This window comes from Stenella coeruleoalba (genome assembly GCF_951394435.1).
Source record: "Stenella coeruleoalba genome assembly, chromosome: 20".
NCBI lineage: Eukaryota > Metazoa > Chordata > Mammalia > Artiodactyla > Delphinidae > Stenella > Stenella coeruleoalba.
In genome coordinates, this window is record NC_137166.1 from 38,686,463 (window position 1) to 38,711,865 (window position 25,403).

At 33.3% G+C, this 25,403-nt stretch overlaps 1 protein-coding gene across 1 annotated transcript in view; it reads left to right on the forward strand.

Annotated features, from left to right (window-relative positions):
* URI1 (URI1 prefoldin like chaperone) overlaps positions 1-25,403 on the forward strand; it is a 75,805-nt gene that overhangs the window by 16,254 nt on the left and 34,148 nt on the right. The window contains exons 2-4 of the mRNA XM_079906864.1: positions 10,647-10,681; positions 22,713-22,791; positions 23,849-23,984. Coding sequence (XP_079762990.1) covers positions 10,647-10,681; positions 22,713-22,791; positions 23,849-23,984 — 250 coding nt within the window. The remainder of the gene's footprint in view (positions 1-10,646; positions 10,682-22,712; positions 22,792-23,848; positions 23,985-25,403) is intronic.

The following is a 25,403-nucleotide window of genomic DNA, read 5'->3' on the forward strand; positions in this document are numbered from 1 at the left end:
GTATTTTATAAAAAACTTTGTATGTTATTGGTATTGATTCTAACTTAAATATTTGGAATAATTTTCCAGTGAGGCTGTCTAGGCCTTGTATTTTCCTTGTATGGATTTTTTTTTTGTTTTTTTGGTTTTTTGCGGTATGTGGGCCTCTCCCAGTTGTGGCCTCTCCCGTTGCGGAACACAGGCTCTGGACGCGCAGGCTCAGCGGCCATGGCTCACGGGCCCAGCCGCTCCGCAGCATGTGGGATCTTCCCGGACCGGGGCATGAACCCGTGTCCCCTGCATCGGCAGGTGGACCCTCAACCACTGTGCCACCAGGGAGGCCCCTTTGTATGGATATTTTAAAAGTTGGAAATATCTGTAGTTTTGGTAGTGATGTCTTCTTTTAAAATTCCTGTTATTTGCAATTTGTATGTGTCTTTTCTTCTTGATTTATCTTCTTAGGGGTTTATCAGTCTTAATCAGTCTTTTTAATGGACCAGTTTTAGACTATTGATTTTCCTTTTGTAAGTTGCTTTCTTACGTAAGTTGCTTTCTGCTTTTATGTTTTTCTTCCTTTTAATAATTTCCCACTGGCTGTAATTTTTTCTAGCTTTTTCAGATAAAAGCTCCTAGAGATGCAAAAGTCATTGATTTTTACTATTCTCTCTTTAGAATATATATTCTTTGAGTTTTAAAATTTTCTCTGATAATTACCTTAGGTACCACACACATTATGTTATTTTCATTATTAGTTAAAATATTTTCTAGTTTTTATTGAGATCTGTTTATTGACTCAGGAGTTTCTTAGAAACATGTTCCTTAATTTCCAAACACTGAGTAGGTAGGTATTTAGAATCTCCACTATGGTTGTAGATTTATCTTTTTCTCTATTTTTTCAACCTTTGCTTATGCATTTGAAATTATGCTATTTGGTGCATGCAAATTTAGGACTCTAATAAATTCCTGGTCAGTGGGCATTTTTATCAGTCTGAAATATTTTTATCTTTAGTGATATTTCTTGCCTTAAGGTATCCTTTGTTGAATATTCGTAGGGCTACATCAGCGTATTTTGCTTTGGCTTGTTTCCATGATATATCTTCTCATCTTTTCAATTTCTTTGTGTACAAAGTGTGTTTCTTATAACATCATATAGTTGTGGTTTTAAACACAACTGGACATCTTTTCCAGTCTGGATATCTTTTTCTTTTATCTAGGATATTCAGTCAGTTTCTGTATAATAGAATTACTGATATATTTAGTTTCATTTTTATCACCTTTCTACTTGACTTTTTATTTTAAAAATTGTAGTAGAATATGCTTAACAAAATTTGTCATTTAAATCATTTTAAGTATACATTTCAGTGGCATCGTGGTGCACATTGTGGTGCAGCCATCACCACTATCCAGCTCCAGAACTTGCAAAACTGACACTATCTATTAAACAATAACTCCCCATTATCCCTTCCCCTGTCCCCTGGTAACTACCATTATCTGTCTCTATGAATTTGATTACTTGAGTATCTCATATAAGTGGAATCATACAGTGTTTGTCCATTTGTACTGGCTTATTTCACTTAACATAATGTCTTCAAGGTTGATCCATATTACAGCATATATCAGAATTTCTTTTAAAGGCTGAATAATATTCCATTGTATGTGTATTGCACATTTTGTTATTCATTCATCCATCAGTGGACATGGGTTGGTTTCATTTTTTGGGTACTGTGAAAAATGCTGCTGTGAACATGAGCATACGAATATCTGTTTGAGTCCTTGCTTTCAATTCCCTTGGGTATATACCCAGAAGTGGAATTGCTGGATTATATGGTAATTCTGTGTTTCATTTTTGAGGAACCACCATACTATTTTCCACAGTGGCTGCTCCATTTTACATTCCCACCAACAGTGCACAAGAGTTCTAGGGTTCCAGTTTTTCCACATCCTTGCCAACATGTCTTATTTTCTTTCTTTTTTTAATAGCTATCCTGATGGGTGTGAAGTGGTTTCTCATTGTCTATTTGACCCACTTTTATGTTCTTTTTTCTCTCTGCTTTTTTGGGCACGTTCCTTTGATTTAATCAGACACATTCTCTTGTATTTTCTCCCCTCTGTTAACTTGTTGAAGATACTTTCTTTTTCACCGTGGTACCTTAGTACTCTATTTTATGTATATGTTAGCACTAAATATACTGTATACTTTTACTAAGCTTTTTTTATTATCCTTTTTTATTGGGGAAATTTTTCCTAGAGATTGCAACATGCATTCATTCATCCCACTTCTTGCATTGTTGCTTCCATGCATTTTAATTCTGTGTTTAACACTACAATACAGTATTTAAATGTTCTATGTGATCAATACTGATTTATCTGTACCTTTTAAAAAATTACCTGTACAGTTGCTCTTTACTTCTTTCTGCTTTTCTATTGCTCCAAATACTTCTTGCAGTAGTTCTTTTTTCCCTTCAGCTTTATTGAGACATAATTAACATATATTGTTGTGTAAGTTTCAGGTATACAGTATGTTGTTTTGATACATTTATATATTGCACAGTGATTACCACCTTAGCTTGTTAGCTAACACCTCTGTCACATCACATAATTACCTGTAGTATTTCTTCCAGTGAAAATCTGCTGGTGCAGAATTCTGTTTCTGTGTGAAAATGTTTTTATTTTTCCTTCATGTTGGAGGATCTGTTTGCTCTGTACATGATTATAGATTTTCAGTTATTTTTTTCCAACACTTGAAGGTTTTATCCTATTTTCCAGTTTGTGTCACTTTTTTTGTTGAAGTTAGCTTGAGCTCTGACTCTTGTTGCTTCTTTGAAGGTACTGTATCTCTTCCCTGCTCTTTCTCCCTCATGCCGATTATAACATTTTTTCTTCGGTTTTCATCAGTGAAACTATGTTGTGCCTTTATATAATTTAAAAAAAAATGTCTCTTGCTTGAGATTCTTAGAGCTTCTCAAATCTGTTGGTTAATACTGTTCTCTCATTTTTAGGAAATCATGTCAAGATCTGTTCAGATACCGCTTCTACCACATTCTCTTTTCCCTCTCTTTGTGGATCTTCAGTTATACGGTGTTTCATATGTCTCTTACTGGTCTTTTCTGTATTTTCAATGTTTTCTTTTTAAATCTCTGGGCTTTGTTTATGGTATTTTTTATCAATGTGTCATCCAGTTCAAAATTCTGACTTTTGTGTTTAATCTCCTGTTAACACTGTTTATTGAGCTCATTTTAGACGTTTCAGTTAAAGATTATCCTTTTGATTCTTTTCTTGTATAGATAATCTCTAGTGAAATGTGCCATCTTTTCATGTATTTCTTCTATTTTCTTGAACATGTTAATAATTATATTTTAATGTTTTAGTTTATTAACTCCAGTATATAGATAGCATATTTATTTGGTTTTGTTTTGTGTTGTTTTTCTTCTTCTTGATGTTTGTTCGTATGGCCCTATTTCTTGGTAACTTGGTTAGTTTTAGTTAAATGTTAGAAATGTAAATACTCCTGAAGTATTTACAATTAAATATTAATATTTTAGTATCTTTAAAATTGTAGATACTCCTGAAGATGATATCTTTCTCTGGAGAAGTTTCACCCTTTCTTCTGCTAGGTTGATAAAGTAGGAGTTGGATACCTTAATCCAGGCAGGTACTGAATGGAGTGCAGGGTGGGTTTTGTTTTAGTAAGGTATCAGCCACCTTTGATTCCTTCTTATCTTTCATCTGAAAACCTAGTTTGTTCATCATATTTCTTTTCTTAAAGGCTTCTGAAGTTTTGTTTCATCAGTTCCCTGAGCTCTGCTTTTCACACTTTCAGTTTAGCTTTTTGGCCTTTTCAGCTTCAGAATTTGGCACATCACAAGAAGAAAACAACCATATGCTTAAGACCGCTCATGTCTCTGATTTTGTTATTACAGCCTTCTCAAGACTACTTTAAATTTCTGCTCAGGAAAAACATAGTTCTCAGCCTCTTCCCTGTGCCTAGAGTTGTCCAAGAAAAAAGGATCAACTCACTTCTCCACAGTTATCTCCTGAATTTTAGTCCCTCTTGTTCTCATTGCTTTGGCAATTCTTAGATGCCTTTTAAGAGATGATTTTATATTCATCTAGCTTTTCTAGTTTTCAGAGAGATTATTGGTTTGTTATCAGCTTTTTCTCCCTACTTGGAGGTAGAAGTCTGGAATGAGTTAAGCTACATAGCTACTTGCAGTGATTTAGTATTAATTTTGCTATAGTCTCACTGATAGTTGGCAGTGTTACTTTAAAATAAAAATTTATTCCTGTAATTGGTGCAGGGTGGCATTTCAATTTGTTTTGTCACTTGTAAGGATATTTTTTCCCCGTCATTCTACTGTTATCTTTAATGGATTATTTGTTTTCTTTGAGATCCTCACAGGCATATTCTCATTTCTACGCAGCAAGCTTACTTATGAAGCTTTCTTAATCAGTTACAAACCACAGAAATGAAAGTTTGGAAAATATTTACTATAAGAAGTCAGGAGGAACTAGGGTAGAGTTATTTTATTTGTGCGTGTGTGTTTTGTTTTCTTGTACATTTATGTTGTTACTTCGTAGACCAGCTTTGTTAGATTTAGCTTGTGCAAATCCCTTTGTGGTCACCTTTTCGGGTCCAGTATCTGTAATCACCTCAATCTCTGTCTGGGCCCAGGGTAAACTTGATTGGCCCAATTAGTGTGGATCCTCTGCATTCACACTGGTTGCAGATGGAGAAATGGGGTCCTCTGCCTATTGTAGATGAGAGGAGGGCGGGGTTTTAGGGAGTAAGGTGTGGGAATGGAGAGGAAATGATTGATATCTCTAGTGAAACAATAGGCAGGCAAACTACAATTCAGGCAGTATGTCACATTCAGAAATACGGGTCACAATCTCCTGTCTGCAATTCAGAAGTCTTAAAAAACTGAAAACAAAGTTATTTCTAAGTTTTTTTGTCATATTCATTTGTCAATGGAACTGATTTGAGTGAGGCATTTTATTCCACTTTGAACATTCATATATTTCCTTGCAAGTGTTCTGTAAAGTATGATACGTGTAATGTATTACCTTACTAAATTACAAAAAGTTCTAAATTGAGAAACATTTTTTCCTGAGGTTTTTGGCTAAGTGATTGTAGACCTATACTTCTTTAAAAGGACTTGTTGCACACTTACTGTATGGCGGTGAGTACATTGGTGAATAAAGTAGATCTGGCCCATATCTCATTGCTCTTTCATCCAGTACAGTTAGAGTTTCCTGGATATCTAATTCAAATAATACCAGAAACAGAACCCTCCAAACATGTCAGTGGCTTCATTCCTAGAAATATCGCTGGATGTAATATATGTTGTCAGTCTTAACTACTTCCAATGTGATAATGGAAAAGAATATGAAAAAGAATGTCTGTATATGTATAACTGAATCACTTTGCTGTACAGCAGAAATTAACACAACAGTGTAAATTAACTATACTTCAATAAAATTAAAAAAAAAATTTCCAGTGTTAGAAAACTGTATATTTATTAGAATACTTGGTATTATGAATAATAAATAATTGAAAAGAGCCCTAACTTGTAGGTAAAACTAGCAAGGGAATGAGAAGTACAATACCAAAGGATGTTAGACGTGGTTCCAATATTTGTGTAAAAAGAAAAACTGTGTTTGACTATGAGAAATGCATTAGAAGCCTGGGTAGGAGAAAACAGGGCTAAATGTAAAAGTAAGGATTAAGATGATAATTTTGATTCCATCCGATCTACATTTTGGAAAAAAAACATTTAAGTGTTTTAACAGTGGCTTATAATTGGAGTTAACTTTTGGTAGTAGAAGGCCCACCTTTGTTATTTTCACTTTTCAGCATATTTAAAAAGTAAATTTGTATTTATACAGAAATACTCAGTTTATTGTAGTTTATTACTGCTTATTGCTATTTATTTTTTAGGAACCTGTAGTCATTTCCTCCTTTCTTTGCAGAGAGGCTTATTTAAAAGACCTGTAATGTTTTACTAATTTTGTTGAAGTGTACTTCTTATATATTTTGGTAATGACATTTATACATCTATTTGATTGACAATATGTCCTTTAAGAAATTATTTTCAACCATTTAAGATAATAGTGCATGTCCAGTATCTATTGGTTTTAGCCACCACTGATAATTTTTTCCTTTTTGACTCAGCAGCCTTAAAATTATATGATCTGTTTTGAAGACATAATCTAGCAAGAGAAGCAAACCAGGTAAAGGTAGACAGCTCAGATTAGTACAATCCTCAGATTGTTAATTCATACATTAACCTGTACAGGGATAATTTGAAATTGCAATACAGTGAGAAAAGTTTTAGAAGTGAAGTGAAGCATTTTTGAGAGAAGTACATGCAAACTACCCTTTTAGGCTTTCTATTCTAGTCTAGTTTTAATGTGGCACTGTTCTTACCCTGGAAAACTCCTAGGTTGATGCCCCCTTGTGGTCTGTTACTGGAACAAATAGCACAGATGGAAATAAGTAATGGAGGTCTTAATACATGTTAAGTCATTCATTCCTTTCTTTATAATAATTTTTTAAAAGTGGCTTCTGAGGAAAAACAGCAAAGGAAAATTATTCCTGTATTCTATATAGTTCATTGGTTTTAAAACTTACCAAGTATTTTGTAACTGAATGCACATATATGTTAGCTGGACACTGAACTAAAGAAAAATAGGTTGTTGGGTAGGCTATCATTGTTATCCTGGGCATCTAACTCGATTAGTTAAAAGTGCGTTAAAAATATGATAAGATGTGATAGTAATTATAAGGCTATCCCACTACCCTCCCCCCCAACACACACACACACACACACACACACACACGTAAATGGGGTTTGGGAAAACTTGTTTATACTTTGCTTGACCTGAGAGGGCCAGGAGTTGTATGAGGCATTGGAAGGAATAAAGATTTTTGTTAGTGTATGGGTCAGTTTAAGCTTATTTGCTTTTCCTGACATTATTGGCAGGGTCTCATTAGTGTGTGAGAGTGGATTTGTGGAGGAAGTGGAGAAGTAGCAGCATAAGTCAGTGTTTTAAGAAAGACTGCAGATATAAACAGCTGCTTTTCCTTTTACCCAGTAAGATTCATGATGGTTGAAAGCAGTCTAATACAGTGAGTATGGGCTTTGAGATTAGATAGACCTGCTTTTTTTCTTTTCTTTCTTTTTTTTTTTTTTTGCGGTACGCGGCCTCTCACTGTCATGGCCTCTCCCGTTGCGGAGCACAGGCTCCAGACGGACGGGCCCAGCCGCTCCGCGTGGGATCCTCCCGGACCGGGGCACGAACCCGTGTCCCCTGCATCAGCAGGCGGACTCCCAACCACTGCGCCACCAGGGAAGCCCTAGACCTGGTTTTAAAACTGATTTTATCTCTTATCAGTTCTTGGGCAGTTATATAATATTGGGGAAGTTACTCCATCTCTGAAATAGGTTTCTTCTCTTTAAGAAGAGGTTAAGACCCACCTAATTGAACTGTTTCATCATATGAAGTCTTGGCATTTACCACTGTTATTATTACTTGTTAGGGAAAGGGCAATTTTGAATTATAAAGAAAGTGTACCGTAGGATTTTGACTCTTAGGCCATAGGTAAAGACCCCTAATGGTAGAATGAATGTGTCTTTTAAGTGGTAAATCAGTTCATAGTCGTTTTTCTTTAGTGCAGACTTAGTGTTGTGCTACTGCAGAAGTACATATTTTATAAATTTTTGGCTATAAGTGTGATTATATTAAAGGATTTACTAGGTCAGTTATTTTAATACTTGAAGCCTACTAACCATTTATTTTTGTTTGTTTGTTTGTTTTTGTTTTTTTTGTGGTACGCGAGCCTCTCACTGTTGTGGCCTCTCCCGTTGCGGAGCACAGGCTCCGGACGCGCAGGCTCAGCGGCCATGGCTCAGGGGCCCAGCTGCTCCTTGGCATGTGGGATCTTCCCGGACTGGGGCACGAACCCGCATCCCCTGCATCGGCAGGCGGACTCTCAACCACTGCGCCACCAGGGAAGCTCCTAACCATTTATTTTTATAAAAATGATTCAATAAGTTTTTTTGCTTTAGGAGTAATAGTTGCATGTTTTGGCAGATTAACTTAAAAAAATAAACTAGTATTGTTCCTCGATTGCCATCTTATTTTAAAAAAGCTTGTGTGAAGGACAGCAAAGTAATGAAATGTTTTTTATTGTTTTGCTTTTAGAACCAGGCTCACTATCTTAGTCACTTTATTTAATAATAATTAATCTGAGTCCATTTCAGAAGAAATAAGGTTATTTGGAGTTATTTAACTTAACAGAAAAAAAAGATTTTAAAACCCAGATAAGTTCAACTTTGAATCATAAGATTTTATCCTTTCCACAAATTTCCTTGGCAGCTAAGCGGTAAAAATTTACTAATTTTTTTCTTTTTGAATAATTTGCTATAAAAAAGAAAACTAGAAAGATATCTCAAATACAGATACAGCTGCTTGGGTTCAAATGTTTGTTGGAATTAGGTGGACTATAAATCATGTAAACAAAGATTTAACTGTAGACGTACCATCAGAAGGCTATTGTATGTATTCATACCTGCCTCTTTCATGTTTTCCTTTATTTCTTGGGTTCTCAAAATATCTAGCCTACATTTGGATAATGTCTAACTGAAGACTCTTGTTCCAAACCCTGGATGAAACTAATAAAGACTTTAATGAAGGCAGTACTTTGGTGGTGAAAATTTCTCTTGTAAATTATGAAATGGATTTTTGGTTTTTTATCCGTGAATATCTTGGGGACACTTATTTTAGGAAAGAAAAGGGATGGGGGAAAGATAGCTACAGCAAAGTGGAGAGTTAAATAGTGAAGGGTGATGGCAAGAATACATGCCATTCTACCAGGAACTTGTTTTTTAAACATAAAAAGCATATGTGCCAAATTTACATATTTACTAATTAAAAAGGCTTCCTGGAAACATTAAGTAGACTTATCTTCTATAACCTTTAACATTGTCACTAATGGATATTGCATAGAAAATTTCATCGAAGGTTCTCTAAATAATGTAAATGATTATGAATATGTAACTAGTTAATATGCAGCTACGAAAGGATTATCATGTAGAGGTTAATGAACATTCTGCTCTTATGGTTTGCAGGGCTTTTCTTTTTGTGCTTTTGGCTCACTTCATGCTTGGAAACACATGCATTGGGATTGGAAAGCATCCTGACTGTTTTTGGGTCTCATCTTTTAATAGGGTTGTTAAATAGAAACTTTATAAAAAGGATTTCATGAAGATTTCTTTTTCTTTTCAATTTACATTTAATTCTGTTTGTCTATTTTATAATTACTGCCGAATCAGAAACAGCGAAATGGATTGATGTAGTTTTAGCCTGGCTCTTCCAGATGTAAAGTCAGTACTCTATTGTACATTATCACTGTTATTAAGTGTTGCTGTGTGATTGATACTTACTGAGAGATCTTTATTCTAAAACCGACTTTTTATGCTGAGTTAATGTGTAGTATGGTTGGGTATCTGATTACAGCATGCATTTTGGTACAGAATTGCTGCCTTAGTATTTATTTAAAATGTCCTAAAGGATGACATTTACGTCAGGAATTAAATGTTATAAAATAGAGGAATTTAGTGACAGGCCAAAAAAAAAAGACTTGTGATTTTTGGGTGAAACATGGAGCTTATATAAGATACAATATTGGTATTTAGAACAGTGAACAAGAGCAGTGTTTCAAACCATGTAATACTGCTGTGTCTTTCATGTGACATTATATTAAGCATATTGGTTTTTATCCCTTAGTTTCTCTGTCTCTAAAATGGTGCTACAGTATTTGAGATGACTGTTTAAAAATTTTTATTAATGGGCAGTTTAAAAACATTAGTAATCTTTGAAAACAGTGCTGTTTTTTTCTTTTTAAATTGCCATTCACGTGTTCTTTTTTTCCTTACTGGTTAGTGTTCTTAATTTGTTTTCTGAGCATTTTAAGAATCTGTTGAAATATCTCCAAGGAAAACAAATAAATAGCTTTTATGTTTAATTTCATTGTTTTAGTATTACAAGCATAGCTTAAGCTGGCTGTGAAGTGCTTAAAATTTTATCATAATTCACTGGGGGGCCAAATTGGCTGTTCAGAGCATCTCTTTATCCCAAGTATTTCTTCTTGAAATGTAGTAGAAAAATATCACTGTACTCATTTTCAGTGCATCAGAATAAAAATTACAGGTGAAAACATTTGGAGATATACTGACAAAATAAAGTACTTTCACTACTGTCTTTTTTTTAACTGATGAAATGTGGATGTTACATTGGTTTCTTGTTATTTATAACATTTGTGTATTCTACAAAATATGTAACATTGAAAACAGGCCTGCAGATTGTACAAAATACTAGTTATCTTATATCATATGTCACCTAATAGTTATGAAGCGGGTTTTGTACCAAAGTATGAATCGGAAAGCTGTAATTTGTTCTGCAGTTATCAGCCTGCGTTAGAGGGGTATGATAAAGTGTGCTGCTTAAAAACTAACATTCACATCTCTGTGCATTTGACAAATAAAAATGTATATTGAGGTGCTTTTAAATCTGTAAAGCCACTGTTGTAGTTTTCTGATAGAATGATTTTGTAGCTTTGTGCATAGCCCTGTTTTTTCATGAGTAGTTATCTGTTTTCATGACAGGTGGTCACTAACTGCCAAGAGAAAATCCAGCATTGGTGAGTGAAAGATGGTTTTATTACATTTCTGAAATACTAATGAGTTCATCTATTTGTATTTAAATAAAGCATACACATTTTTTGTGTCCCATAATTGAATTCTTCTAGTAATCTCCATTTTGAATCCTTTTGATACTAATTTATATTGTCTTTCATCGTTTACTGAATTACATGTTCCCTGATTTCCTGAAGTTGTGTCACCATTTGTGTTTATTCTAATTGCTTTCTTTTTTCCTTTCTTTTCTTGTCTTTTTTTTTTTTTAAAGTTAGAATAGTGTTGCTATCATTATGAAGTGGAGACAGAGGAATTTTTGAATCTGACTAATTATAGCTCTATTTGGGGACTATTTTTTATATATGTAGTAGAATAATAATTTGAATCAGTTGTTTTAAAATAATGATGGAAATATGCACAGATACATTTTCCCAAAGTTTGAAAAATCTAATTAAGTGCCTGCATCTCAGAACTTGATTTAGAGACCACACTTTTCTAGAGTGCAGAGAGAAAGCAAGCATATCTATTTTAATGTGCTAATCTATAGTTAATAGGACAATGCTTGGTAAATAACACACTTTCCTGTGTCTTGTGAGGAAAATGCTCAATTTAATGGTGAATAAAATCTTATGAGTTGTCATGAGGTATAGCTGTTGATCTTACAGATACCAAATTACAATATATCCATGCTGTGTTTACGAAGATTTTAGTGAGAGAACAACAAGAGCTGTCTTGATTATTGTCTGCAGGGTTATTGCAAAATCATGGTAACCGCCCCTTTAGCGGTGAGATTAAACCTTTGGTTATACACCATCAAGCATATAATATTTTAAATTTATTTTAAGAGGCTTTTTCTTCATGCCTGAGAGATCTCCAAGGAAATAATTTATAGTTAGTGTATATCAAATGTTTTTTGGTTTAAATGCACATAGGCTGCAGGCAGTGGATAAGAGTGAAAATCGGTGCAATCTGTACACATCATTTTATTAAATTCTGACTTTTGGCTTGCAGAAATAATCTAAAACTAAATAATACCCACTTTATAAATAAAAATTCAGGGACTTCATTAATTTTCAATAAATGCAGAGTTGTAGTTGCATCCACTGGTGGTTTAAGTCTGTCAGTATATCCATAATGGACCATTTGCTTTTCATTTTACATTCAGTCCAGGTTAAAACTTGAAATGTGAGTCCTTGGTCAAGGAATTAACCATTTTCCCCCTGCTAATTTGGCCAAATTCCCAAGGGAAGTTTTATTAATGTGGACTTTATTGGTTTTGGTAAGGAATTCACGAAATTAGTAAAAGGTTGATTCACTCAGAATAGATACTAATTTACACAAATGTGTGACTAACAACTTGCTTCTGGTTTAAGATAATTTCCCTACCAGACTGAGAATTCTTTAAGGCTAAGGGACATGTTTTCATCCTTTTATCCACAGCACCTCCTATTGTGTTTGGCACATTATAGGTACTTAATAAATGTTTGAGTAAGTAAAGACCAAATATTTGCTTAATTTTTGTATAACGTTTTTATAAGTGCTATAGCAGTACCCAAATCTGATGAGCTTGACAGACAGAAATGCAACATTTACTTCAGGGCAGGTTCACATGACTCAGTCTCAATTTCCAGTTTTCCATAGCTCTCCAAACTAAAGCAGCTTAGCATATTTACCTTCACATATCTTAAAGTAATATAGTACCTTATCTATACATTAAACAATTAAAATAATTTTTTCCACTTAGAATTTGCTTTTTCCTCTGAATTATTTTTAATATGGCTCAGGAAGCAGACTTCTATGTTTGTTTTTAATGAGGGTCTGATATTGCTAGAATCCAAATGGCCAGTGAATTCACTAATTTATTATATTAAAAAACTGAAACCAAGTGTCTCCAATTCCTCTGAAAGCCAGGAAATTGCTATTAGGGAGCATTGTGGAATTCTTGTGATGTTTTTATTATCTTAATTCCACAAACAACGATTGAGTTTCTGCCATATGCCAGTATTATGCTGCTGTTTGGAACTGAAAGACCCTGCCACGGAGAAATTCATAGTTGGGCACTAAACAGGGAAATCACAATAATTTTGTGCTATTTGGTTAGAGATAGGAAGCAAGAACAGAGACTGGAGCTATTTTTAAGGGTGTCTCATGCATTGCTTTTAAAAGCATGTTGCTTTTCACTCTAACCTTTGGCATTAGCATAGTCTAAGATACAATTCATGTACCTAAGTTACCCTTCTTTATGAGTATATACCAATATAATGAGGAGCAAAATAACATGTTTTTTTAAAAAATGTAGTCTTACGCTAGTGATGTTTATGCTCATTTGTGCAATTTTAAAGGATGCTTTAAGGGATGAGTATGAATATTTTACCTTAAAATTTTTCTTAAGAATGTAGGCCACAAAGTTAAAATATTTGTAGAAATGTAGGAGTAAAAATGGTCTGGGGCAATGGAGTCTGACCCCAGAAATCTCTTCCAGAAAATTAATTTAAATTCCAGAACTTTGGTGATCTAAAGACATTTATAGTATTTGTTTAATTAATAACAGATAAAAAGGAAATGTTTGAGCCTAATAGTTGAGAATTTGTGCATCACTTTTAGAGCTAATAGTGGTTTTCAATTTAATGAAGATTTAAGAACATTTTTAGGTACAACTTTTTTTCCTTATATCCTTTTTACTTAGGAAATAAGGCATTATAAAATCCACACACTATTTTCTCATTAAAATGCGGATATACTTCCTAGTGTTTGATCCACTAGGGGCTGATTATTCTGTTTGTAGACTATTTGTAATTTTTAATCTTTTAAATTCTTCCCTAAAGAACATGGGATTTGGAGCCACAGACCTACATTTGGATCCTATCATTTACTAACTTTGTCACCTTGGGTGAATGACTGAGATTTTTAGTTTTCTTTTTGTAAAGTGATGATGATAACTACTTAACTTGAAGGTAAAGTGTTAGACAATGTCTATAGAACATCCACACTGGCACTCAATAAATATCAATAGTAACTCTGAAATCTTTTTTGAAAAGTTTAACGAATTGTCAGGTGAAGAAAGAAGGAAAAACCAAAAAACCCTCCAAAGCTTTGTAAATATTCCTGAATATTTTGTATTCACGCCATTATCTTCTTATATCATGATGTAGAGATGGCTTCCTGAGTGGTATTGTTAAAGCTTTATATTAATGTTTTTAAATAACTTTTATTATGAAGAATTTCAAACAAAGGGTGACAGAGTTCTGTACTGAACCCACATGTACCCATCACTCAGATTCAATGATTATCAACTCATGATTGCATCTGAACTGTTTGTTTCCTTTTAAAATAGCCTATCCTACCCTCTACCCCCACCTCCATTTTGACATTACTCTGAAGCATTTCATTTCATCTGGAAATATTTCAGTATATATCCTAAAGACATAGAAGATTGCATATTAGCTGTTTAAATTTTAAATTTGAAATTGGGCAGTATATTTATATAGTTCAAACTTTAAGAAGTACAAAAGGGTATAAATGGTATGTAGTTTCCCTCTTACCCTTGTCTTCCAGTTCTCACTTCTCTTCTTGGTAAACGACTGCTCTTTACCAGTTCCCTGCGAATCTTTTCAGAAATTATTTGCACAAGGGGTGTGTGTATGTATGTGTGTGTGTGTGTATGTACTTATATGTATGTGTATTCATCCACATATTTATATATATTATGCTCCCACTCTTTGATAAAAATGAAATCACACTGTACACTGTACATTTAATACTCTACTTTGGAGATTGTTTTCAGTCATTAATTAACTCCTATTCTTTATGTTCCCGTGAACTTCATTGTGTGTCAAATGTCTGATTTTTAGAGTTACCAAATATTTTTTGGTACTTATTTTTTTTAAATAAATAATCGCCACGTGACTGAGAGTATGACTTATACAACTCAAAATACATCCTTGCTAAGCTGTTGTATCCATTATTTATTGTTCTTTAATAAAATTACTCCAAAATATACTGGCTTAAAACAGCAACCATTTACCTATATATGGTTCTTTGGTTGTGCATATTGGACTGAACTTACCTCTGTTGTTTTCTTCTGATCTTGTTTGGGCTCACTCGTGTGGTTGCAGCCTTTTGGTAGCTGGGTTGCCCAAAATGGCCTCGCCCACAGTCTGGTGGCTAGTGCTTGGCTGTTAGCTGGGCCTCACTCTCCATGTGCTCTTTTATCTTGCTTACTTTACATGATGCTATAAGGGCAGCAAGAATGGAAGCTGCAAGGCCACATTCTGTTGGTGAGAGGAACTCATAAAACTAGACCAAATTCAAAAGGTGGGGAAATAGACTCCACATGTTGGTGGGAGGAGTGACAAAAAATTTATGGTCATTTTTAATGCACTATAGATGACTTCTGTTGAACATGCCCCACAGAAAAAAGAAGTCTCATTACTTGTGTTGATTTGTGAGAATTAAATGGAATATGGTATCTGATGCCTGGCACATACAAATCATCTGTATGTTAGGCACTGTTTGTATTCATAAATTATATGCATATGAATTGTGTAAAAAAAAAGTCTTGTTTCCTGCAAATTATCTTGAGAATTTTAAGTAGTAAAGATATCTATGAAATTACCTGAAGCAAACTTAAATGAAAATATAGAAAAAGCTATTTTATATTGCTCAGATGTTTAATTTTAGAAAGAATAGCTTTAAATTTGGATGTAAAATTTCTGAAGCATGTGAATTTTGAGAGGGGGGATTGTAAAGCAAACTTGACATTTTTTATTTTTCAAAGGAAACTGGAAAAAAATAGTATTTTAAGAAAAGTAATTAGTTTCTAGCATAGGTTATAGTCAAAGTATATAGTGAGAAATAACCAAGAGATCATGCCTAAATAGTTAAAAATCACAGGTGAAGATTTGATGATCTTTCTTTCTTTCTTTCTTTCTTTCTTTCTTTCTTTCTTTCTTTCTTTCTTTCTTTCTCTCTCTCTCTCTCCTTCTTTATTCTTTCTTTCCTTCTTTCTCTTTCTTTCTTTTTTCTTTCTTTCTCTTTCTCCCTTTCTCTCTCTCTTTCTCTCACTCTTTCTTTCTCTCCCTCCCACCACTCCCCCCTTTTCTTTCTTTCAGTTCCTCTTTCTAGTTAGTCAGTACAAATGGGTGACTATCTATATCTACATCTGATGTTTTTGAGGGATACCTTGCCCCACAAAAGCACTGAACAATGCTGTGGTTTTGTAGTGTGTTTCTCATGAATTACCTGAAACAGTGTTTTCTTGACTTGCCTTCATATGCTTATATAAAATTTATTTTTTATGCATACTATATGAAATATTGATCTGCATACCTTTAATACTTTAAAAACATTTATTCATGATGATGAGTTCACTCCTCAATATTAGGTAAGTTTGGCAACCATATTTTTCAGAGTCTTCATTATACTGACCACAAAGTTTTCAGTCACTGTTTTGTACAGGCCCTCTGGGCTTTTTTATTTTTATGTGTCATAAAATCTTCCAATTTTCTGAAGATGTTACATACTTTTGTTGGGATTTCTGTTGTTATTTATGAAAATGTCTTTAGGGGCAAGGGCAAGAGGCAGGAATCATATATAAAAACCCCCTTCTCTGTCATTCTTCAGTTTTTTTTTTTCTGGTGTCATGTTTTAGTACATGGGTTGGGATGTTAAGTAAGTTTTGAAATTTTTGTGTATGATGTTTCAAAGCAAATTAAGATGAAAAAAAGATTCAAGTTGAATGTTTTAAGAATGATTTTTTAAGAAACAAAATCTGTATTAAGTTTAAAATTTTTTATTCTGAATATAAAATGAATACATATTTACTGAAAGGTAGAAATAAAAGAATAAAGATAAACTTACTCATAATTCTGAAGAGAAGCTAATTCTCTCCCTCTCGCTTTTTAAGACATTTTGTTTTATTCCCTTCAGCTTCTTAATTCTTGTTTGTGTCACTGTGGTCAAATTGTAAATGCTTAGGGTGTTTTTCTTTTCTTTTTTAAAAGAGTTAATTATTTTTAAACTGTAATTAGAATTTGTTAACTTCTAGGAGTCCCCTCACCTTTGTATCATGTTTTTGGAAAAACCACACTAGTTTAATACTTAACGCATTTCTGAAAATAAAAGGCAAAATGATATGTTATAGGGGAATTTTTTTCCCCCAAAGAGTTTAAGCTATTATAAAAAAAGAAAAAAATCCCTAATGACATCTCATCATTTAGACCATAGTCTTTGAATGTATTTCCAGTGTCTGTATATTTTGGTTCACAGTTTCTCACAGTCAGCTTAAGTCCAGTGAGTATTTTGATATATCTGATTGAGGCTACACCTCAATGCAATTTGGACACCTCATGATTTTTCATCTTTGTCTTAACCGTATTAGTTTTGAAAACTGCATTTCTTTGCACTCTGATTTTTTTCGGTTTTCGTTCATTTTTATTTATTTTATAAAATGAGAGCAGCATGCAATAAAACTTTCAAGCACAGAGCACTGAGGATGAAGGGTAAATATTGCAGCGACAATGCTTGACTGAGAGGTGTATCATTCAGTGATAGTCTAGAGTTCATGCTCTTGTTTTGAGATACAAAAGTCTAAATTCTGATGTACTAAAGACAAAAGAAGTTGTGACTGTCAGTGTATGACTAAGGAAAATGTAAGCTGTAAAAAAATTAGGCATGTTTACAATTTAACTTTTTTACTAATTTATTTGAACTCATGACCAAATTGGTGATAGTTTTCCCATTTTTCTTTTTATTTAAATCAAGCAAGTTATAGATAATTTTGAGGATTTTATGTATTTGGTGCATTCAAAGCCAGGATTGCTATTTTTTTCCTCATGTAAGACCTCTTGAAAGAAACAGTAACCTCAAGGGATCTATTGAAATTTATGCAAAATATAAGGCCTTTTTCTCAGGAAAAGATCGAGAGTTTTTATCAGTTTTTTATAGGTGTCAGTGACCATAAAGGGTTATGAACAACAAACAAAAGTTTCCATTTTTTCTAAAGTATAGAAAACAAGAAATTGAAATGATAAAACTTATAAATTATGCTTAGATTTAAGTAGAAACTGGCACAAACATTCAGAGCTTAAGTCAGTTATAAATTATCACATCTAAAGTCATCTTTTCTTAAAAGTCTCCTGATGTGTTACAGAAATATGTATCAGTTGTAGAAAATTTGGAAAATAAAATAAAAATTGCCTATAAACCTATCACCTAAAGCTAAGACTTGGGCACTTTGAGGGCATTTCTTTCACACTTAGAGTAATGTGTTTTTATATAACTTTTAAACTTTCTTACGTTGAATTCACATCTCATTCTATTCTCAGAGCAAAAGAATACTGATGAAGAAACAGGTACCAATGATAACTGACAAGTGTGAAGTTAAATGTGCATGGTTGTTGGTGGAGGGCACAAATTCCTCTCTCCCACCTTTGCTGTGTAAAGTTTTCTGATAGACTTATAAAATATAAAGAACATGGATTATTTCATCAGCATCTTCTGATATGTTTCCTAGGTATGAGTTGAGAAAAAGGAATATGAGACCATATTGCCTGAATTTTGAATACTGTCATTTATCTTGATAGTATTTTATTTTGCCATGACCATTTTTTTAAATGCTGTTGATTTAATACAGATACATTTAAATTGTTAAAAGTGTTCCCCTTCCCATCAGATTGCAGAAGGCACAACAATGTAGATCCGTCTTTCAAGAATGTTTTTATTGCTTAATATAACCTTGATAATTTATGCTGTTTAAGAGGATACTTTAAAAAAAATCAGTAATTCCTTTCTTTAGAAACGAGAAGATTTCTCTCTTTACAATGCCCGAATTCAGTATTCCTCTATTTTCTTAATTTTTGAGGTAAAAACCGAGGCATCCATCAAGCCAGTGGATCTTTAACAGAAAAGCATTGCAAAAAAAAAAAAGACATGCTATATTTGAGTGATGATCCCTGCAGCATATGGCATAAGGCTTGGTTGCAGAGCAGGCACTCAATAAATGGTGAATTGAAGTGAAACAAAGGTTTCTTGGATGCTTAATGGGACATTCTAGAATGGGTATGATGGACTGAAAATCATTTTTAAAGAAGATTGTATATTTATTCATATATATTCCAAAATCTTTGGGTTTTATAATTTCTTAAATTAAAAACTTAAAAGCATTAACTCTGCCCCAGATCAGCCCAAATATTAATACTAATGTAAAGCCCTTTCCCTTTTTTCCCTTTAAGCATCTCTTTGTGTTTTCTGCTTTTTTGTTTAGGATATTAGGTAAAGAGAATGATAGAGAAGATTTTTTTAAAATGGGCTTAATGTCTATTTTCTGCCTATTCCAACTTCATACATTAAAGTGAAAATTAATAAAATTTTATTTCAGTGATTTGTTTTATTTTCCTTTTTTATTATTGAAAGCTGGAAATTGGAGTCTTTAATCACTTGTCTCAAAGAAGGGATGTAGAACTTTTTCTTTTGCTTTACAAAGATTTTCTTTTATCCTTTGCATTTAAGAAGAGGACTAAAAATGAGTTCCTCTCATATTTCTCCCATCTCCTTTTTTAATATTCTATTATGAAAATCTTCAAACATACAGAAAAATTGAAAGAATTAAATAGATGAACCTTGATCACATATCTATCCATACCTCAACGCTTAATCCGTTTTTTTATGATGCATTTGACAGTAAATTGTGGACATCTGCATACTTCACCTATAAGTACTTGAGCATACACATCATTTAACTTACTGTCTCTCATACTTTTTTTTTGCTGTACGTGGGCCTCTGACTGTTGTGGCCTCTCCCGTTGCGGAGCACAGGCTCTGGTCGCGCAGGTTCAGCGGCCATGGCTCACGGGCGCAGCCCCTCTGCGGCATGTGGGATCTTCCCGGACCGGGGCACGAACCCGTGTCCCCTGCATCGGCAGGCAGACTCTCAACCACTGTGCCACCAGGGAAGCCCTCTCATACTTTTTATAACCTTGTGAAAATAAGGTATTTCTCATGAGATCTGTCCTGATCTTCATCCTTAAAGTTAAGGCTAGTTTGTAGTTATGTCCTTTTTTTTGCTGCTTCTTTTTAATAACAATAGATGCTTCTCAGGAGGCTTTCATTATATTATAGCACATGATTAGCAAGACTCAAAAGAAGATTATAAAAGTTTCTTATATGCTGTATAGCAGTGCTTTAGTTCTTATTTTCTATAAGGAACATTGCATGAGGATGTCTGATGCAAATTAAATCTTATTTATTGGATAATTCTTTTAAATTAAGAATTGAAGGCTGAACCTAATCTGTAAGGATCAGATATGGTGAAGCCAAACAAAGAGGTCTATATAGAATAAGTAGGCTTGAGAGGTTTATCGTAACTATATCTGGGTTTTATTTTCTATTTGAAAAAAAATTATTTTAAGCAGTCCCTTCTTTGACTACATATTTTACAGTCTCTAAAAATTTAGTTATATATTTCTCAGTGGTAAAATAGAAAAACATCTATTCAATTTTGGTACAAATAAAGATAGGTACAACCTTCCATAGCACATTAGTTCTTAGAATCATTTTTGTGTTTTCTGTTTTATAGGCTTTGTGATCTTTAATGGGATTATTTAAGCCCTGAGTATGAGAGGGACTATTTGGAGATAACTGTTTGACCAGGCACTTGATGCTGGATATTTCCACTAGTGGGAATTTCTCCCAAAGACACTGCTTGACTCCTACTTGCCTCCCTTCAAAAAGGATTTCTGCATGAGCTGCTTTTTAAATTATCTTCTCCTTTCTTTTTGTATTTTTAGAAAACAATTCAAAATTTAGAAATAGCAACTCCAGTCTTAAACTGTTCTCCAATATGTCCACATTTTTGTTCTAGAGAGAATTATTGATAAGTTTAAAACTGAATATACGTGCTTTGGAAAAATACTGATATTGATCTCTTGTAGCACCTTGATTGAACCTACTGTTCTTTTAATATATAAAAGAGATGTTTTGTTAGAAGTCCCCCTCCTTTCAGGTGTATTTACCAGAATAGTATATATTGAATGCTAACTTGAATACTAGCTGTTTAACAATTGTAGGAACATTTAGACATCTAAGCATTTGTAAAATTACTTATCTAAAACTGCTAGTGTTTGTAGATTTAATATTGAGTTCACTGTGTGCAGGTATTGTGTCACATCAGATCTTTATGGACAGTATCCCATTTATTACTTGCGCCAATCCTGTTTCCAGAAGCTTCCTGAATTGTTACATTTAGCTATACTTTTAGCAGTAAGTTGTGCTATTTGTGTCAAATTGAATGAATTTGACAAAGTAGAATTATTTTAGTGGGTAATATAGTCTTTCTTTAAAATTTTAGAATTGGTGTTTTTTGATACTTCATGGAAAAAGGGTCATTGGATGCTCAATGTAGGTGTTCAGTGCTGGGCAGGGTGTTAGACCGTTTATATTTAGTCCTCTTTGAATCTGTGCGATAGTTAGGCATTATTCCAATTTTACCATTGAAGATACTAAGACTAGGGTTAATTTGTTTATGTTAAGTGATGAATCTGGGATTGACCCTCTGGTCTGACTTCAAAGCCATGTTCTTTCTGGTATATAGCCCTGTTCATGAAGTTTCCTAACATTTTATTCATATAAAAATGTATCCAGAAGGATCATTTTTGCCTTAAACACATTTTATGTTTATTTATAAAAAAGGATTCGAGAAGAAATTCTTTAAAAAGCACTAGAACATTAGAAAATGAAAAGCCTTGCTTGAAAGAATACAGGTCAGAAGACCATGTTAAGGTCATTGCTTATTGCTTTCCTCTTCTTGACAGAGTAGATCTAATTTCTCTTAAATGTGTGGTTTTTTCCATTTTCCTTCTGTTTTCTCTTTTGTAAGAGGAAAATGTTGACAAGTGACATTTACTGCAGGAATATTTTAGGATGAATGACAATGTATATGTGAAATTCCTTGATATTTTTAAGACTAAATGGGATGATTTTTATTATGTTACTGTTGCTTTAGGGGAGCGAAGGAGTAAACTGAAACCAATTCCATGGTTTTTATAAAGCAGCCATTTTTATTATTTGGAGAGTGATTATCTATGCTGCAATTTATTCTAATTTTAATTCGACAATATCTACATGTTCTTTTAAATTACTTGCTGAAATGATGAGTTTTTTGTTTTTGTTATTTTTAAAAATTGAGACCACCACCCGTCTGCTTTAAGAAAATTTCAGTGCTCTGGTTTTGCTTGCAGCCTGCAGCCTAGCAGGCAACCCTTAGGAAACCTCATATCCAGAGAAGGTTTGAAAAGAGGTATCTCATTGTAGGGCTATTCAGTTCCAGCAGGTGTGAGAACTGAGTAGGGTTCACAGTGTGGAAACATATGACCATTTCTGCTCTTACAGAATTACATCCTTTAGTGGTTTGAAATTACTTTATTTAGGTAGTTCTGTTTAGATAAAACATGGAACAGACACCAAGGCCCAATCGAAATGCTTTTTATATTACCTCTACCTAATTTCTTTTAGCCCCTGATTGATTGTCTCTCACCTTAATAACATTAGTATGAGTAACTGAAGGGTTGATGACTCTACCACATTTTTCAACCTAAAGTTTTCCGAGGAGAACTGAAGCATCTGATCATATTTTGTGTTCGTGATTTCTATTCCAAAAACAGTGTTTATTCACTCAAAAGCTTTTATCAACTCTTCTTCCTTCATCTTGAGCCCGTGTCCCTCCAAACTCACTGTCTCCCTTGATTTCCAAATCTTGTTTAATTCAGATGATCCTCTACCTTAGGAAACACTAATTTTCAAGATGTGTGTGTCCTACATCTAAAAGCTAATGTCCCTGAGAGTCTTAATTCTTTGATAAATGTATGGTGGAATAATGCTGTTGCTAAATTTTGTAAAAACACGATTTTAAAATTAAAAAATACTTTAATCTTTAAATTGCTAAAATTAGGTGTTTGATTAGCTTGTCTTATGATACATAGGCTACTTGAGGAATTGTTAATTTGTGTATTAATTTAGTATTTGGTATTTTTTTGTCAACAGGAAGAAAGTAGATAATGACTATAATGCCCTTGAAGAAAGACTCAGTACCTTGCCTGATAAGTTGTCTTATAATATCATGGTATGTTTGGTGTATTTCTTTTAAAGTAATATGTTGTTTTTGTAAAGATATTAACTGTGTAGAGTAAAAAGATGTTTCTTTGCTTTATGTGTATTGATTCACAAATTGCCTTCCTGATGGCCTCGATCAGAGGTAGCTACCATAGCAAGGAAGGTTTGTTTTTGTTTTACTTTATAATAATACACTAATTGTAGTAATAGTTGGTATGTACTTTGCCTTTTTTCAGATTTATATTAAATTATCATGTTATGATGGCATAAATGTTAGCATAAAATTTGACATATTTGGTATGCAAATTTACTATGTTAGAAAACTAATTGCAACAGAAATATGGCATGTAGTCATTTCCTGTTAGCCAGAGCAGGAATAGACCATAATATTGTGTAATTCACAGAATTAAACCCTAGAACATTGATTTTATATAAAAAGGTGCTGCTGATTTTTGTTTTGCATGATGTTTCATATCAACATAGCAGTCTGTTCATGAGCCCTGAATTAGATTCTTTCATTGCATAAATATTCTTTTTCATAAAGACTGTGTTCTTAATTAAATTAGCCCAAATATTTTGAAAATATATTGTTCTTTATTATACCAGCTCAAATATTTCATAAATTTTGTAAACCCTTTAAAGCTGTGTATATGTTAATTCCTGTTTCGCTCAAAAAAGAGACTGTTTTCTCAGAAATAATTTTCAGTTTTTAAAAATCAAAGTTATTCTTTATTAACTTAACGTTTTATTTCTAGTTTGCTTTCATTTAGATTTATGAATGAGCAAAAAATATAAACATTCGGAAGCAACACTAATTTCTCTGAAAGCTATATGTAAATATGCTCTTTTCTTGTTTTAATGTTGATTTATTAACCTAAAACAACTTTCTATAGGTTTTCCCAGTGAAATTTTAATATAATGTTAAATTTCCATGAAATTGACATTTTATTTTTCCTAGTGTAGAGATAAAAAGGACCTTCACACAGAGCTTTTAATGCTGCTTTATAAAATGTAGTTTTTAGTGTTTTTAATTTTTTTGACCCCCCCCCTTTTTTTTTAAACAATAGGTACCATTTGGCCCCTTTGCCTTCATGCCAGGAAAACTTGTCCATACTAATGAAGTCACTGTTTTACTTGGGGACAATTGGTTTGCAAAATGTTCAGCAAAGCAGGCTGTGGGCTTAGTTGAGCACCGGAAAGAACGTATGTACCAATTATAAATGATGTTTCTTTGCTGGATGTGTATTGGTTCACAAAGTGCCACGCTGATGGACTGTTTGCTATTAAAAGTACCTTCCATTGATTTATTAGATAAATATAACAAATATCCAGGCTATTTGTGATTCTTTCGAATTGGAGGTAGTTTGAGCAGATCCAGCGTTTGAGAATGTGGTCTGGAGAATGGAACATCTGGTTGGAAATGTCACCCACATTAGTATGTTTTCGGAAATTACCAAGTGTAAAAGTTATCACATATGGTTTTGTAGGTAGAAGTTGGATAGGTATAAGAATTGGGGTCATTTGATATTTTATAATTGGTTTGTTTTAGATGCTTTTCATAGACTTACTTCTGCTTTTTAATACTTTAGCACAGAGAAGGAATTTACTTCCTTCTCCTTCTCCTTATTGAACTAAGATAAATACCTATTTGCAAAAGTAGAAACAGTTCTTACCATGCGTTTTGGTTTGGAAGAGGTTACATTTCCATTTTACAGAAGAAAAGGCCAGGTGGGGAGAGATGCTACCTAAAATGTCACCCTTAAACTTAAGTGGTTTGAGGTTTCTGCCTCATTTTATTGAGGTAGTTCTGGTTTTCTTTATCTGTGATATTGTTTATTGATTTATACATACACACACGTTGTATAGTTGGATGGGTTGGCTTGGGTGCTAGCTTAGTTGCATTTTAAAATTAGGTTTATTTAATATCTAATCTATGTTCTTATTTCTGTAACAGCATACTTAAATTGATAGTATAATATCACCCCTACCTGATTTTTAGCCTTCTAGTTAAATATGCATCTGAAAATAAATTTTTGAGGCTCCTTCTGTATAAATGAGGTCATGTAGATAGAAAGCAGCTGAGTTTTCTAAAGCTGAAATTATTTCACTTATACATGAGTGGGTACTAGTTGGAGAACTCATTTACTCAGTGAAAATTCTGGAATCTATATTTGGAGACTCTAATTGCAAATCAACTCCTATAAGTTTATAATTGATATATATTTTGATCTTTTGTGCCACTAATCAGAATCTTATTGTTTGGCTTGTGTATAATTTCTGGCGATGATAATTCTTTTGGCATTACTACATTAAAGTAAGTCATGTATATTAGAGCAAAGAGAATGGGCATAATTCTTTAAAGGCCTTTCTTAATGGTGAAGGCTTTCTTTATCTACTGGGGTAACTCTGCTGATATGAAATCAGTTCATTGTCTTTTGAAGTTTGTTCACTTTGATTTTCATATGGATATTTCAGCAAAGAAATCTTTAGAATCAATTTGACTTATATTAATGGAAGAATACTTTTAATAGAATAGAACAGAACTCTAGAATAGCAAAATATTTTTTGGTAAATCACTTTCCAGTGTTAAATACGGTTTTAGGAAGTGACCAAAATGATGAC